The sequence below is a fragment of the Hevea brasiliensis genome, chromosome 10, assembly GCF_030052815.1.
Source record: "Hevea brasiliensis isolate MT/VB/25A 57/8 chromosome 10, ASM3005281v1, whole genome shotgun sequence".
NCBI lineage: Eukaryota > Viridiplantae > Streptophyta > Magnoliopsida > Malpighiales > Euphorbiaceae > Hevea > Hevea brasiliensis.
The window spans coordinates 98006318-98024106 of NC_079502.1; the positions used below are offsets into that span (position 1 = coordinate 98006318).

The window sequence follows — 17789 nt, forward strand, 5'->3', positions numbered from 1 at the left end:
GGTGGGGATACGCGCGAGAAGGGAGGTGAGAGTCACTCTCCAGTTCTGTAAAATCTTACCTTTTTTTGCTTTTATTTTCCCATGGAAATATTTTTGTGTGAGATTTAAATTAAAAAAAAAAATATATATATATATATATATATATTTGCCAAATTATATGGGTTAGAAGGAAAACTTTTGTCATTCAAAATTTAGTCAATTATCTCTAATTTTCCATTAATTATCTTGTTTATATATGATTTTAAATTTAAAAAAAAAACTGATAGATTGATTTTCTTTAATTTTTAAAGTGTAAGAAAATAAATTTTTTTAAATCAAAATTAAAAAAATAATATTTATTAACAAGAAAATTTTGTTTCTCTCATAAATCCACATATCGTAAAAATACAAATTCAGATAATTTATAATAATTTTTAAATTAATTTTAAAAATAAATTTAAATATTAAAAATATTAAATGAATTCAATTAAATTAAATTTTATGAATATTTTATTCGTTATTATCACTAATTTTAATTCTCTAAACATTTTACTTTTTTTAATAACATCCAACAAGTCTTTACCCTCTATTTTTCATAATATGAAGTAATCTTTTATATATGTGTCATTTAATTTGTATTACAAAATTTATTATTATTTATTAAAAAATAAAATATTATATATTGGAATGATATTTTCCACTATGCTTGGAAATTGACTTATCATCTTAAATTTGAACAAGTCTTTGCTCATTTAAATGAGAAAGATATAAGAAATCCTAGTACAAGTGCTAATCATTAGCAATCTTACATTAAAAAAAAAAAATCATTAGCAATCTTACAACATTAACCAATTCCATAATGTGTTGATGACATTAATGTGCACTCAAACTTGGTTTATATAAAAAAAAATGTCATCTTCCCATTAAGATTTTGTCTTGTTATCATTCTTATGTGAATTGAATTATATTATAATCATTCATAAAAATTGTTTTAATTTAAATGGGTATAAATTCATTTAAGAATATTCTCATAATAAATATAAAAACAATAATATTAAAAATATTTATTATTTTAATTACTTGAATTATGGTGAGAATTGGAATTTAGAATCTCATACATAAATTTGAATATGAATTCAGTTATTATTTTCAATATTTGAATTTATTATAAATTTTATTAAAATTTGTATTAAATTATATGAATCCATTTTAAACTTATTAGTATTGTTATTATCTTAATAAATTCGAATTTATTTAATTTTATATATTTTAATTAATAATATATATAAATATATGGACAATTTTTAATAAATTTTATATTTTACAATTTAAATTTTATAAAATATTTAAATTTTAATTACTTAAAATACAATACATAAAATTATAAATATTATTTTTACAAGCATACTTCCACGTAAAATTGACATTATAAGGGTATTATTTCTCATAGAGTGCCATTGTCACCTCTACTTGTATAAGGAAAAAAAGGGACCAATGTCCCAAGCAATGCGGTGCGTTTTGAGTTTCATTGAACAGTCCCCCTGCTGCTAAGCCCTCGCTGTTCTCTCCGCTTTTCCTTTCTTTCCCACGTCTCAAATTCTCCCTCCCAAAACTTCATTAGCAGCGCGAACTTCTCTCTCAAAAACAACAATGGAGGAGCCAGCGAAGGGAACGGTCACACCATTCGCTTCGATGTTTCCATTTGACGAAGCAAAGAAGGCGGTGAAGCGAGTGGAGGACGCGATTGCAGAGAAGCTGAAGGAGCTCGAACGCCACAAACAATTCATCGCCGATAACACCAATCTCGTCAACCTCGTTTCCCGTCTCCCGGACGAGCTCCACCACGACGTCATGGTAATTTCACTCTTCTCTTTATCTTCCTCCACCTCGCTATAAAGTTAACTTTGATCGTTTAAATTGTTATAGGTTCCGTTCGGAAAAGCCGCGTTCTTTCCTGGCCGATTGATACACACAAATGAGTTCGTGGTAGTGATTTTTTATTCTGAATTTATATATTTTTTAGTTCAATTTGAATGCTTGGACTAGATGCAGCTTAGAAATGGTAATTGTTTTCTGTGAAGGTTCTTCTGGGAGAAGGTTACTACGCCGAAAGAACAGCAAAGCAAACTATTGATATTTTGACAAGGAGAGGGAAGGCTTTGGATTCCCAAGTTGAATCTCTTAAGGTTAACATAAAGGATCTTAGAGCTGAGGCTTCGTTTTTTGGTTCCACAGCTGCTGAGGCTGCGGTGAGTTTGGTTAACTTTTACTTTTTGATATTGGAAATCTTAATTAAACACAATTTTTTTTCTTTTCTTTTTGGGTGCCTATTTGGGAGGTGTTTTTTCGATAGTTAGATTAGTGTTTGTCTCATGCTTAGACAATTATGTGCTTAATTGTTTCTATCAATATGGGCAACAGGAAGGCCTTGTGGAGATAAGAGAAGATTATGTGGAGAAAAGTTATACTGAAGAACAATCTAAATCAGGCAGGTTCTTGGCTCATGATTTTGTTGTCAGTGGCTTGTTTTGTAAACCTTTGGCTGCAATTAAATTATTGAAATGTATCAAGGATGTGGTTTCTATTGATGTGCAAAGTTATCTGTTCTCCATCTTGTTATTAGGCTTCAACTTGAAATTCTGGTGCTCACTATTGCAATAGTTAGACTGAGTGAAACTGCTTTTGGTTGTTACAATAAAATTGAAAGGTTCAGCAATTCAGATGATTTTATTAATTTTTTCCCAGAGAAAGTTGACAAGAAAGTTAGAGTTGAAGACGATGAATATGCTCATATAATGTCCAGGTTAGATGAACTTGAGAAAGAAGAACTTGCAGCTGAAGGTGATAACGAGAGTGATGAAGATGAGCATACTAATACAGCTGAAAGTGATAATGAGAGTGGGGAAGATGAGTGCATCGATATAGTTGGAAGTGATAATGAGAGTGATGAAGATGAGCAAACTGATGCAGCCAAAAGGGGTAGTGACATTCACGAATATAATCAAACTGAAGCTACTTTTAATAATTTTGCATCTCAGACTCATTTGGAGGTAAGGCCTGTGTTTTTGGCTTCTTGCAAATTGATTACAGTTGGATCATATTTGTGATGAGTAAATACTCAATTTCAACTTCTGACTAAATTTGAGTGTCAGACAAGGAAAGCACAAAAACAAACAAAAGTGGAAAATTTATCTGTTGAAGCATTATCAAATAAGTTTCACCATCAATTAGATACTACTGATCAGCCAAATGTAAGAGACAGCATCTTCAAATTATTGTCTTTCCTGTAATTTGTTTGATAAATCTTCATCAACTATTGATTCTAATATTTGATTTGCAGTGCACAGGTTTGACAGTACAGCCTGTACCCAAAGGTTAGCCCTCAACCATTTCATGGTGCTTTTATACCTGACTTCTGCATAATGCATATTATTTAAAATGGAACCCTGGGGGGTTGTCTGTCTGTGAAAGGGCAGCTCCCTTAAATGGAAGAGCTATGAAAGAAGCAGAAGAAAAATAATATAAAGATAAATGCAAACAAGCACAATTCTTGTTAATCTTATGAATGTTCTGATACTTCTAAATATCTTCCAAACATGCTTACATGACTTATTTCATTCGCTTATTGTATCTACAGATGATATGTCAAGTAGCAGAAGTTTGACTCAGATAAAGAAGTCTGTTCCTGCTGAGAAGGATTTAATGCTTCCTGGAGTGAAGGAGAAACTTGAAGCAGCATCTTCATCTACAATTGAGGTATCAAGAAAATTCTTGTGATAGGCTGTTTGCAAAGATTATTTAAGAGATGAGCCACTTATGATTTAATTATGTTGTGGATGAATTTAATCTGTATCATACAAATAGCACATTTTCATAAGAGAGGAAGATAAATAAATAAATCAATAAATAAAGGAATAATTTTAAACTATCCTGATTAAGATGCTTCTTTTTTTGCAATGCTCCCAATTGACAGTTTGCAATTGCAGCTAGATCCTGCTTGAGCTTGATGGGTTTTCCTTTCCTTTTACCCCATTTTCTTGTTTTGTTATTCACTCATAGGTGCCCATGTGGACTCCAAAATCCAGATTTGATAGTTCAAAGGTATGTTTTCACATCTGGTATCATTATCCTATCGGTTGACTAAAATATACTTCCATTAATTGTAAGGTTTCCTTGCTAATTGTTATATATTATTTGGTGTTTCAGGCTTTTACAGGCTCTATTGTGGAGCACTTGAGCAATATAGAGAAAAACTCACAAAACCAAACTGTGACCTCATCACAGGTATTATTCCTTACTTCTGGTTGGGGTCATGATTGCAGGTTACTGATCGATACATGATGTGATTTTAAGTGGTTTGTCTTGAAATCCTAACTGCTTAATGTTTTCTGTGCCGACCTCAAGACACCTGTACGGGCTTCAAGACCAGGATTCGACAGTTCCAAGGTATTACTGTTAATTTTATTTTCTGAACTGGGTGCTCATCCTTACCAATTTCCATCCATGTGCAGTCTTTCACAAGTTCAATAGTGGAGCATATTGACAACATGCCAACTTCACAAGAGCAAACCGCGACTTCATCACAGGTATAGTATTACTCATCTAATATGGTATTATGTTGTTTTTGACTTACTTTACATCCTAATAGTGTTATTGAACTTCGCAGTCACCCAATGCCCAGCCCTCAAAGCCAGTTTCTAGATTCAAGATGCAAAGAAGATAGCTCCTAATAATGTTAAAAATACATGTAAATGCAGAAACACCAGGGCTGTGTTTTGTATTGTGAGCAATTTGTAAGAAACTTGCTTGTGTTGAAGTAGCTCATTGGCTTTGTTAACATTTGAACAATCTTGATTGTTCGCACACCCATAAAAAGTTTAATGAGAATGTTTTTCTGGTCATACTCATTGCTTTTCGTTCACACTCCACCCTGGCATGATTGTTGGTTTGTAATGCAAAATAAATGGCTCTGCACTCTGCAGGTCTTTTTATTTAGACATGAAATTGACTGATTGAGTTTGATATTATCCCTATTCTAGAGATTAAACCAAAAGGCAACTCCAGTTGCAGCAGTATTTATAATATGGAATGTATTTTTCCGTTCCATGTTCAAGTTTGTCTGATATTGCTGACTGCTGAGTTATGGTGGGCATTTTCGAGTAAAACATTTAGTGCTCATCCTTCTGTTGCTAATTTATAATTGTTTTGTGCAGTTTATCTTCTATGGTTTTTCTATGTTGTGTGTGTTGGTTCGCCCGCTGGCAAAACTAACCTATAATTATATTGGCAAGCAAAGGCTTTGCACTGAACAGTGATACAGACCAAACACCAAATCTTGAAGCTCAAGGTCCCGGTTATCAAGTTAGTCAGGACTTGCTCATTTCATCAACCAACATTGGATGAACAGTACACCTACTTGTTTCGACGAATGCCACAATCCACCGATAACCCTTAAACTATTCATATAAAAGCTATAGAAATTCAAGTCATAAAGATGAAATGTAACTCAAACAAGCTAAACGGCTTGAAACTATGATGAAATACATTTACATTGGAATCACCACTGGATGCCTATTTCTCAAGCTAGTAGAAGGGTTATAATACTACAGTAACTATACAATGAATCGGATATACATAGAGCTAAAGTTAAAAACAAATAGAATATGTACTATACAGTTTTTTCTTAACATTCTGCGAGAAGACTATCCTTCAACCATTGGGTACCTTCTTTCTCTTCGTAAATTGTTGAAGCACGTTCTCCTTTTCTCCAGGAGTTGCAGATAGTACCCACTTGCTAAATTCAACCTCTCCCATACCCATGAATTCTGCAAGGAGGCTATATTGGATCTTTTTCTGATCCTTGGATGACGAGGCATTTTCTTTCTCACCTCCGTCATCTGATTTCCTTCTCTTAGCAGGGGCAGTCAAGCTAACAATTTTTGAGATGCTTTCTTCCTTGCTCTTTCTGACGCCAGGTCGACAATTGATTATGTCCTCATTACGGTGAGCATATAGAATACCTGAACAATAATAGTGTCAGCAGATTCAACAACTTGCTCAATCCAGTGCTTGCACTTTGATTCCTCTCTCTCTCTCTCTCTCTCTCTCTCTCTCTCTCTCATCCATACTTGTATATACACCCATAAAGATACTTACAGTCTAGGAAAAGAAAACAGAGAATCCTCAATCACTGCAAGACCCAAATTTAAAATTAGCTACATTCCTACTCTTTCCATCCATTTTTAGCAATTTTTTGTTTTACTCATTTATTTAGATGTTCCCTACAATTCTTCAAAGTATCTCCCTTTTCAACTTTTCCTTCGTACTATCTCAAAGTCAGAATTATTATTGTTTATAATGACATACTCAATGGTCATCTGTGATAAATCTATCATAGCAAATTCTCATCCATATCAATTGGTGCAACTGCAGCCTTTTTAGGAATATCCTCATTCTTACAACAAAATTATTAACCAGACCAGTGTAGCACAAGAATGAAAATTAATAGGGAAAATGAAGAGAACTATGCAGTATCTCAGAAGATAAGAACGAAGAATGAATTACAGCCTTAGCTTCATGCAGTTGAACATTAGCCCATCTCAAAGAAATAGGTAGAATTATAATAGCAGAAGAGATGGAAAATACAGAGGAAAATAAATGAATTTACCTAACTCCTCAAGAACAGGTTTATTTTTGGTAGCACTGTTATCATCACTTGACCTGTTGATCTCCGACTCCGATAAACTTGTTGCACCAACTTGTTTCTGAGGAAGAAAACAACTCGCAATTTCAGGAAGAAAACAACTCGCAATTTCAGGTAGTTCATGCTTTGTAGTAGAGCAATGTCCATCATCTTTTCCCTGTTTCTCATGCAATTCAATGATTTCACTGGTAAAAAGCTTATCAGATAGATCACGGAACAGATTGCAGACTCCAAAAAGCTCACCCTGAAATTGCTTACAATCCTGGAAAGAAGCCAATGGAGTGAATTGTAAGAACTCAAAATTTTCTAACATGCCCCAGTAACCAACTCCCTTCCAAGGGAAAAGAAAAGGCACCTGGACACCTTCAAAATAACGTTTTTCAATTTTCCCTGAGACAGCAATGTTTGACAGCTGCTGTTTGTACACTTGACGGGTATAAACAAGTTCCTCAAATGACCCAGCTGCAAGAAGGCGGAAAACTACAACATGCCGCTTCTGCCCAAAACGAAATGACCTGTCCTGGGCTTGCAAATCATAGGCAGGATTCCAGTTTGGATCAAATATAACCACACGATTTGCACTTACAAGATTCAACCCAAGCCCACCAGCTCGAGTTGAGATGAGGAACACCTGAAACAAGAGATGTAGTCAGGAAGAATTTGGAGCATGAACTTATTATCATCTTTTCACTTGAAAGAATCTAACTACCTGTTTGCTTGGGCTCGAATTGAAGTCATCAACCATAGACTGGCGCAAGTTAGTTGGAGTAGAACCATCAAGTCTCGAAAAGCTATACCCTTTACGTATGAGAAACTTTTCCAATATGTCTAGCATCCTGCAAAGCAGTTCAATTTCAGCAGCAGAAAAAAAGAGACAATCCAAACAACAGAAAGTAAGCAAAGGAAAATACTCCCATCATAGATATTGTATATACTTCATTGACAACTGCATAAACAATTTACTTCATGAAAGAGCAATGAAACCAAATCCCAGAAAAAAAGAGTCTAACAAATATAACATGATTAATCCATTGCACTTGCATTCAATTAATATTGCTTCTGTTGTCATAACCAACAATCAAAACTCCATCTTCCCCCCCATCACCTCCCTGTCTCTCTCAATTGTGCCAAAAGAAAACAGTATTTACAACCAACACCTTTTGGCTGTGGAGGAAAAACACTTGTGCGAGCATCCAAATTCCATGATAACACCAATAAGCAGAACTCAAGGGGGAGAAAAATGATGAAGTTACATGTTCTTAAGTAAGTTTCGACATGGCTCCAAATCTAACCAGCTATTTTGAAATCCATTTACTCATTTGATAAATTTGGGAAGAACATAACTACAAATGGAAAACTAAATTTGTACTGGATGTATTACCAAACCATGATTTTAACAACAAGAATAAAAAGAAAGAAATTCTACCAATGAAGGTCCTGTTATGAGTTAAGAAATGGAACATACCTCACTGAGTAGCTGAAGAGAAGAAGTTTGTCACCTCGAGAAGCCCAGGAGGACATTAACTTTTCCAATGCTCGCATTTTTCCACAATGTTTAACATCACTCAGGCCCATGAAACTCTCAGTCTGGGCATTCCCTCCCACCAAATCAATGTCAGTACCAAAGACAGCAGAGGCAAACTCTGCATCTTTCCTTTGTTTGTCTGGTTCATCCCTAGGGTTAGGCTTAATCAGCTCTAGGTGATTGCTTATCTGTTAGTCATATCAAGATATAACCATAAAGAAATACAGAAACATACTACAAAATATATCCCGACATGAGCAAAAGCAAATTCTTTTTCAAACCAATAAAGAAGCAGTTGACCTTCCCATTGAGCAAATAAATATAAACAATATACAAAGTAATAATCATAATAACAACAATAGAACACAGAAAAATTCATTAAATATATTCACCTGTTGGAGCTTGATAAGGCAAGGAAGTACAAGGCAAAAGGGGCAAGAATCACAACCTTCAGGGTTATCCCTGTGAAGGTAAGGCCATATAATTCCATCTGGTACGATCCTTTTGCAGCATTCTACTTGTTTAAGGGGGCTACCACAACTACATGGAAGGTCCTTATTTATAAGACACTGGACCTCTGGCGTTTGTAACATTCTCGTATAAACCCGTTTTTGTAATTCACTCATGGCACAGAATACAACATTATCTTCCTTTCCCAACAACAGATGCCCAATAGTCTCCTCCTTTGTCCTCCTAAGCATATATTTCTGAAGAACTGCCACCAGGTGCTCTTTACGCTCATCGGCAACCCGGACAAATCTTTCAGGTGCAGTTGCCCTCTGGCCATGCTTAAGAGGTTCATCATAAAACTCCCTAAAATGTTCTTTTGTTCCCAATGATCCAGGTGCAACCCAGTCAAAGAGATTAAAAAGTTCCATAATTTTATTCTGCATAATAGTTCCTGTTAAACCAATTCGTTTCCTAGTGTTAATTTCTAAACATGCTCCATACAATTTTGATTTCTCATTTTTAAGCCGGTGAGCCTCATCAACAATGACAATCTCCCATTTAAACTCTGACAAAATTCTCCCATGAATTCTGTATGTGTCAAAACTGGTAATCAGTATTTCGGCTCCACCTGCTTCTAATCTCTCAAGAATCAAATCACGGTATGCACCATTGTAAAGAGAGACATTAAAGGTTGACCACCTGGAGAATTCAGTCTCCCAGTTATGGATGACAGAAGTGGGGCAAATTATTAGCACAGGGCCTTTTTTCCCTACCTGATCATCCCTTAATATTATGGAATCAGCAGATTCTCCATCTTTCCCAAAAACAGCTGCCAAGAATGCTATTGTCTGTATAGTCTTGCCCAGCCCCCTGTTCCATGTTTCGATAACAAATAACAGCTTCATTAGCTCACCAGAAAGTGAGCACAAATTCACAAGTGCATGGATCTGCATATTCATAATTACATATACATACAAACTAAAAGCTTAAAAATAACTATATGGGATCAATACAGCACAAGAGTAGTCAATTGCTCTATTCGCTTGCTAAATAGAAAAATCACCAATATTGCCCCAGAGGCAGTCAGTTGCAATGGTAAAGCTTCCCAGAAAATGAGTTCCTTTGCAGATACTCCACAACAATCTATGACTCATATGTCACAATATTTAATGAAATCCGATCTGATGAAATGAAACTCAGATATATTATATACTAAATGCAGGAAAGCCAAGTTTATGTTCCATTAACCAGTAGCCTACCCTTATTCATACCCACACATTTATAACATGAGAATTCCTAAATGACAAACAAAATCAATAGAAAGAAGAAAGGATAATATCGTCTATGAAGAAACAATGCTGAAGGTGGTCATAGAAGACCATAAATATAATTTAGAAAATCACTAGGTTGCTATTATTTCCATCCACTACTGAAATCCTAAATTATAATGAGCCAATCTATTAAAGACTCAGCATAAAAGAGTATACTTTTGTACTCAATCAACTATAACCCTATAAAGCCACCTATAAGGAAAATTGCATATAATGAAACTATGAAAGAATATGGACTGCTAATGGTCAAAGTTGAAATCAAAAATTGGTTAGGTGATCATAAACATTGATACACTGTGTACACTTACATGTCATCACCAAGAACACCTCCATGATTGTTTCTGTATAGCTTATACAAGAATTTTACTCCCTCCTTTTGATGTTCAAACAACCTGGAGTTGATAGATGCAGGAACCTGAAATCAAAAGTACACTTCTCAATCCATACGAAAAAATGTTCACATTTCAAAACATTAAAAAGAAAAAAAAAAACGAATTGAACTCAAAAACAGTAATTACAATGACTCAAAAGAATAAAATCATATACATAATTAGTAATTACCTGTACAATAGGTACCTCTCCAGGCAAAGAAAGGACCAATGGCTCAAAGGGTCCTGTATGATCAAACTGAAACTGATCCAATTCTGGTCTCCCAAAATTCTCAAATTCTCTTTCCTCCTCTTCTTCCTCCAATTCATCTTCATTTTTCTCAACTTGGGATTGGTTTCCGAGGCTCGGGAGCTTTACGGACTGTTGGGTATCAAAGTGTTGTGATTGAGATTGTTGCAGCGAAGGGAAACAGTCTCCAAGACGTTGAATCTGCTTCGAAAGAGAGGATTTTGGAGGCTTTCTTGGGATAACTATTTCGGTTTCTGATTCTTGCGAAAACGGTTCTGCAAAAAGTGAAGAAGATGATGATGATGATGATGATGAGAGGTTTTTACAGGACCTTAGGGTTTCTTTAAAGGCTTTGAAAGTGGAAAGTGACATATAGGCAAAATTGAGAAAATTCGTTGCAGCCTATAACAATAATTTTCAGGAACTGGATTCCTCTGATTCTGTAATTCCTATTGATAATTTCCAGGAAAACAGAAACTGAGTCAACGTCTTACAGCATTTGCATTTAATCGGCAACTAACGATTCAACAGTGAGTAGCGAGCGGGGCTATCGAGCTCTAGTACGACGACGTTTTCCTCTGTTCTTTTTTTTTTTCTTATTATAATAGTTATTTTTCCTCTTAAACTTAAATCAACAAAAATTATTTTGCACTAAAAAAAATTATAATAAGAAGGAAAGTTATTAAAATAACCATTATTTTGCACTACATTCCTTGTTGGAGCAACGGGAGAGGGAAGTGGAACTCAATCAAGCACTTGTTAGGGGAGTAATATATTTTTAATTATTAGATTAAATTAAATTAAATTTAAATTAATTATTTTATATTTAGAATAAAATGAGTTTTATAATGAGTATAAATATGTACTTATTAAAATTTATTTAATACACTTATTTTTATGAAAAATTACAATTGATGTTTTTATTTATTACACACTTAAACTAATTCAATACTTATATTTTAAAAAATTATGATATTTGAGCTCCGTTTGTTTCACATAAAATAACTTATTGTAAAAAATATTTTTCAAAACAATATTTTTTCATAAAATATTTTTTATTATTTAGTTAAAATATTAAATTAATAATATATTTTTTTTTCATACACGTATAAATGTATTCATATTTTAATAAGATTATTAACGTTTAAAAAATGGAAAATGACATTCTCTTTTAAAAAATAGAAATTATTTTCCTTAAAAATGATTTAGTTTTCCTTTTGGTCAGAAGGAAAATATTTTTCATTAATCAATTTTTTTTTAGCGCCCCAAACACCAAAAAGTGTAAAAAATATTTTTTAAAAAAATATTTTATGTGAAACAAATGAAGCTTTAAATATAAAATTGTATAATCATGTTCTCACGTGATGCGAGTGAACGCACTTTTTTATTTTTCATTTCTACAAGCTTTTTCTTCCTTTTTAGACCCCATTTGTCCTCAAAGTAAATTACAAGTCCATTCCAGAACCAGAGAGAGAAGAGTAGCGACCGTAGACGCAGAAGAAGGAGTTTTCGTCATTATTGTTGGCAAGATATTTAGCATAAACCAAGAAGAATTAAAGAAGAAGAAGAACTTGAAATGACCTTGAAAACTGATGTTCCTTTCATCCCTACTTTTCCATGTACATGGAAAAAACTTTCTCATCTTTGGGAAAGTTACTTTATGTATATGGTTTGGAATTAAACTTTCCAGGGAATGTGAGATTATCATAGAAACCGAACCCCAAAAGTTAACATTCTCGAGATACTTTCTTAAGTGATTCTGTTGAGGCAGTGGGTGTAAAATAGGCTTTGAAGCGTGATGAATCACTATCTTTAAGGTATTAATTGTCCCCACTAGATTGCTGTAAAGTTATGGTAATATACCTCCAGGATATAACAAAGCCTGAAATCTGTAGATAGCAACTCCTGAAGATTTTCCTTAATAACTCTTTATACGAACCGAATTTAGAGAGACTAGAAAAAAGAAAAAATAAAAGTAGTATATTTTTTTGGATTGAAAAATTCATCTATATTTATAAAGAATGAAAAATTATAGCACCTTTTCTATACAGACATATCTATATATCTTCAATAGATATAACTATTTGTGTACAAATAGTTGTGACTGTTTGTATAGAATAGACATGTATGTTTGTTAATAGACACCTATACAAACAGTTGTGACTGTTTGTATAGAATAGACATATCTATTTATTAATAGACATATCTACTTGTTAATAAACACATTTGTTCGTAATTTATTTACAAAAATTACAATAAGATAATTATTTTATTTCACACATATTCATACCAAATGCTATAATAGAATAATATATATTTATTTGTATATATAATTCTATGCACATTTCACTTTTGTCATTCTTTTATTTTCTTATATTTTAACAACATAGGAATTCTCTCTCTCTATACTATCTAACATACAAGCTATTTATAATAATCCTCCACTTAGCTTGTATTGTTAGATCCCATTATTTTATGCATAATGAAAAATATCTTTTAATTTAAACTTTTTCTTAGTGTAAGCATTTCAAAGTTCTAAAGAAATCATGGTGACCTTAGTTTAAACTTAGATTCCTATTAAATAGAATCGAAAATACTACACACACGAATCAATTAGTTCGATTTAAAAAGTTCACCAAAATTTTAGCATGAATATGACCTTGTGCTACCTCCTATTTTCATGAACATTTACAAAAGTTATTCTCACTTTTGTTGAAGCGGCACCACTTCCTATGTTCATATAGGTGAAGTTTCTTTTGTAATAATATTAAACTTCATTAAGAGTATAAATACTCATCATTATTCCATTAACTTAGTATACTAAGTACTTAATTATAATATTTACTAATGACTTATTGTTACCCTTTAAACTTTATTTAATAATAATACTATAAATTAGGGTTTCTATCAGTACTAAATTTAATGGAATATTCTAAACCCTAATAAGCACATGTACTTATAATCATAACTCTCGAGAGCCCTTTTATTAAAGAATTTGCTAGATTATTATAGGATTTAACATAAATATAGTAATAATACTATTAGAAACTAATTGTCTTATATTTTTATGTCTTAAGCTTATATGTATATACTTTCAATTGTATATTTTACTATAAGCTTTAGCTTTCATGATTTGACTATCAAAATATAAAGAAATATATGACATGGGTTGTAGCCATAACTTAATATCTGGTAACAAGTTTTTTAGCCATTCTGCTTCTTTGGCACAGATTGTGGCCACAACTTAATATCTGTTAACAAGTTTTTCAACCACTCTGCTTCTTTACGAACATTTGCCAAAGTTATAAATTCGGATTCCATCGTAAAATGAGTTATACAAGTTTGTTTCTTTGATGCCCAAGAAACAGCACCTCTACCTAAAGTGGACACTCAACTAAAGGTTGACTTATTATCCTTAACATTAGTTATCCAACTGGCATTTGTATAACCCTAAGATCTCCACTATAATTGTTTCACTAGTCTACCATGCAATTACATGTTTATAACATGAACTACATAAATAATTCACAGTCTAGATATGTACCTTATTTGCAGAAATAAATTGCTCCACAACTTGTTTAAAATGAGAGCATCCAACAATAAAAAACCAAGCTAAACTTGCACACACACACAAATGCATACTCATTTGTCCTTTTGTCACTTCTTACAAATGACTTGTAAGGCTCTTATATTTACTACTCAAAATGTACCAACCATTTGGCCAATAAATTCATCTCTTCATACATGTAACTATTAAGAAGAATTACATCTTTTGGCCAAGGGATACAACTCTTTGCATGGATACAATCTTTATATGGTTTTAGCACAATTGGAAATTTATTGCAGAATAATCTATAGTTTATAATTCCTTTTTTAAATATCCAAAAACCCTTGAAATTTATTTCTAATATTCCACACTAAGATTATTAGTATATCTTGACAATTTACATACTGTAAAAACAATATCAGGAGTAGTGCAATGCATAACATGCATTAAACTACCAATAGCACTAGCACGCTCAATTTGAGCAATTGCCCTATCAGAATTTTTCAGTTAATTTGGAAGAAACATCATATGAAATTTTTTTGCTTCTTTGACTTTTAAATGATTAAATTTATTTAATATTTTCTCAACATAATGAGATTAGCAAAGAGCAAAACCCCCACTATATTAAAGCTGGGTAGTTTAAGTAGATTCCTCCAGGATAATAATCAAAATATAATTCTAGATAATAATTTTAAAATTCTCCCAATAATGAATTAAAGAATAATAGTGTTGATTGTAGGTAGAAATGAAGAGAAGAGACAAAAAAGAAAAGTTAATAGATTTTTTTTTGTTCCAAACTGCTATTTATGAAGCATTTACATCTTTTCAAACGTGTACAACAGTTCACTTTGTATCTATTAGAATAATTACATCTGTTTACTTATACATTTTAGAACAGATACAATCATTCACTTTGTATCTCTTAGAAAAATTATATTTGTTCATTTACACATTTTAAAACAGATATAACTATCGGTAATAAATAGTTTATTTTGATGTCTTTTAATGAATAGACATAACTCTTTTAAAATGAGACAAATTTTCCTATCACTTATATTTTTAACAATATCCCACATAGTTAGTGATAGACACAATTAATATGAATTATGATTTATGCATATAAAAAGTGTTTTTCGACTTACGCATATAAATTTTATTACCTTCTTTAACACATTCACCATGAGCTTTAGCATCATAATATAACCTTATATCTCTTCTAATTATAAGTATGTCATCAACATAAAGACAAATTATCATATAAAAAACTTTTTAATGTGTAAGTGTTTCTGAATCTATTTAAGAGAAAAGTCGTATGTCGCATACAATAATTTCTTCCTATAATCATTCAAACTAGAAGTATGATATGCTATTATTCCTCCTAATTGCAATGATTTAGAAACTACCACTTTCAAATCCTTAAACTTTAAAACAAAGATATGCAACTCATGGACTTATCCATAACAAGCATATTATTAAGTATTTAGAATTCAAAATATTTCATAATGATAAATTTATTCATATTTTTTTTCCTGTATTGTATTCGAATTCTAACAAATTATAGAATTCTTTTGGAGACTTGACAGAGGTAAACAAATCTTATAGCCTATCTGATGAGTTGTTGAGAATATGACCTCTGCATGACAATTTATCTTCTTTTCCTGATCTACTTTCACCTTCTCAGTGAACATAATTTGTTCCTTAAAACGATCAAGTTTCACTAACTCTTGATTCATCACGGAAATAACCTTAGACTCCATTGTGATTAATACCTTAAAATTGTTGAGGCAGTGGGTGTATAATAGGCTTTGAGACGTGATGAATCACTATCTTTAAGGTATTAATTGCCCCCACTAGATTGCTGCAAGGTTATGACAATATACCTCAAGGATACAACAAAGTCTGAAATTTGCATACAACAACTTTTGAAGATTTCCCTTAAGAACTCTTTATACGAACCGAATTTAGAGAGACTAGAAGAAAAGAATAAGAAGTAGAAGTAGTATATTTTTTTGGATTAAAAAACTTATCCATATTTATAAAGAATGAAAAGTTATTGTTTGTGTAAAAGACATGTCTGTTTATTAACAGACACCTATACAAATAGTTGTGACTGCTTGTATAGAATAGACATGTCTGTTTATTAATAGATATATCTACTTATTAATAAACACATCTGTTCGTAATTTATTTATGAAAATTATAATAAGATAATTATTTTATTTTACATATATACGTGTCAAGTGCCATAATAGAATAATATATATTTATTTATATATATATAATTCTATACACATTTCACTCTTGCCATTCTTTCACTTTCTTATATTTTAACAATATAGGAATTCTTTCTCTCTATACTATCTAACATAGAAGCTATTTATAATAGATTCTAGCAACTAAACACCTCCAGGAGTTTACATTACTGTCTATGTGCTCGTTTTATTTGGTGCATGAAAATTATCGGTTAATGATATTAGATTGGGTTGTCTTTTTTTTTTCTTTTTTTACTAGTTTTATATTGGTTAAAGCTTTTTATCATGTAATCTATTTTAAGTCTTGTTATCTTTGATATTTAAGTTCAATTTTCTTGAAATTTTTCTGTTCAGCTCAGGTATTTTTTAGGAAAACTTAAAAGCTTTTGGTCATTAAATAGTGATAGGGGAGTCCACTTCCATTCCCATAAAAACATGTGTTAGCTTGTGTTCCTGGGTAATCAACTTGCAATCTTGTACAGATGAATGAAGGTCTCTTCTACCCTAAAATTCTTTGTTACTTTAGGTTGCAATGGAGAAAGCTTTATTCGAAAAGTTGGAATGGTATTTAACTGTTCCTCACCATACGTCTTCCTTGTTAGATACATCAAAGCTACAGTTCTATTTGATAAAAAGATGGAGAATATGGTGTTTTTCCTTATTGAAATTGGTCTGATGCAATTCTGATAAAAAATGACAAAATGGCAACTCCAATGTTTGAGAGATGGTTTACTTGATAAGTGTGTAGATACTAAAGTGTTTTAGAACACCAATTTGTACAATATCTCGAGGAATAGTTCCTTGTTGTTTATTACTTTACATATTCAAATGCTTCAATCTAATTACACTTGGGAATTGGGATCTCTACTGTTTTTTTTTTGTTGGAAGGAAGGAATCTCTACTGTTATTTAATATCCATCCACTTCAATTTGGAATTTTATTTTCCAATAAATCATGCAAGTATCTGTCCCAATAAAACTTGGCATTATAATCAGATAAAAACTAATTGGTCTTATCATCAATGCATCTAGATTCATAATAAGTTGAAAGGAAAATTTTACTGTACAGTCATACGACCGGCTATGTTATATGGTAGTGAGTGTTGGGCACTGAAAGAGTCGTATGCGTCTAAGATAAGGGTTGCAGAGATGAGAATGTTAAGATGAATGAGTAGCCATACTAGACTAGATAAAGTCCGTAATGAGAGTATTAGAGAAAAGGTAGAAGTGGTGCCAATCGAAGATAAGTTGAGAGAAGGGAGATTGAGGTGGTTTGGTCATATAAAACGTAGATATACGGAGGCTCCAGTTAGACAAGTAGAACACATTAGGTTAGATGATAGAAATAAAAAAATGGGTAGACCTAAATTGACTTGGAGGAGAGT

At 32.2% G+C, this 17789-nt stretch overlaps 2 protein-coding genes across 2 annotated transcripts; one reads left to right on the top strand and one right to left on the bottom strand.

Annotated features, from left to right (window-relative positions):
• The first annotated feature begins 1483 nt into the window (after positions 1–1483).
• On the top strand, positions 1484–4880 carry LOC110665407 (uncharacterized). Its single transcript, XM_058128393.1, has 13 exons — positions 1484–1833; positions 1906–1965; positions 2061–2228; positions 2401–2467; positions 2725–3029; positions 3132–3230; positions 3320–3353; positions 3617–3735; positions 4039–4080; positions 4186–4263; positions 4384–4425; positions 4491–4565; positions 4646–4880. The coding sequence occupies exons 1-13, from the start codon at positions 1630–1632 to the stop codon at positions 4700–4702; spliced, it is 1350 nt and encodes a 449-aa protein (XP_057984376.1). The 5' UTR covers positions 1484–1629; the 3' UTR covers positions 4703–4880.
• Positions 4881–5474: 594 nt separating this feature from the next.
• LOC110665406 (switch 2) lies at positions 5475–11097 on the bottom strand. Its single transcript, XM_021825496.2, has 8 exons — positions 10550–11097; positions 10297–10403; positions 8600–9527; positions 8148–8395; positions 7392–7518; positions 7038–7313; positions 6647–6944; positions 5475–5999 (listed from the first exon to the last, which is right to left on the bottom strand). The coding sequence occupies exons 1-8, from the start codon at positions 10976–10978 to the stop codon at positions 5689–5691; spliced, it is 2724 nt and encodes a 907-aa protein (XP_021681188.2). The 5' UTR covers positions 10979–11097; the 3' UTR covers positions 5475–5688.
• Between the last annotated feature and the right edge of the window lie 6692 nt (positions 11098–17789).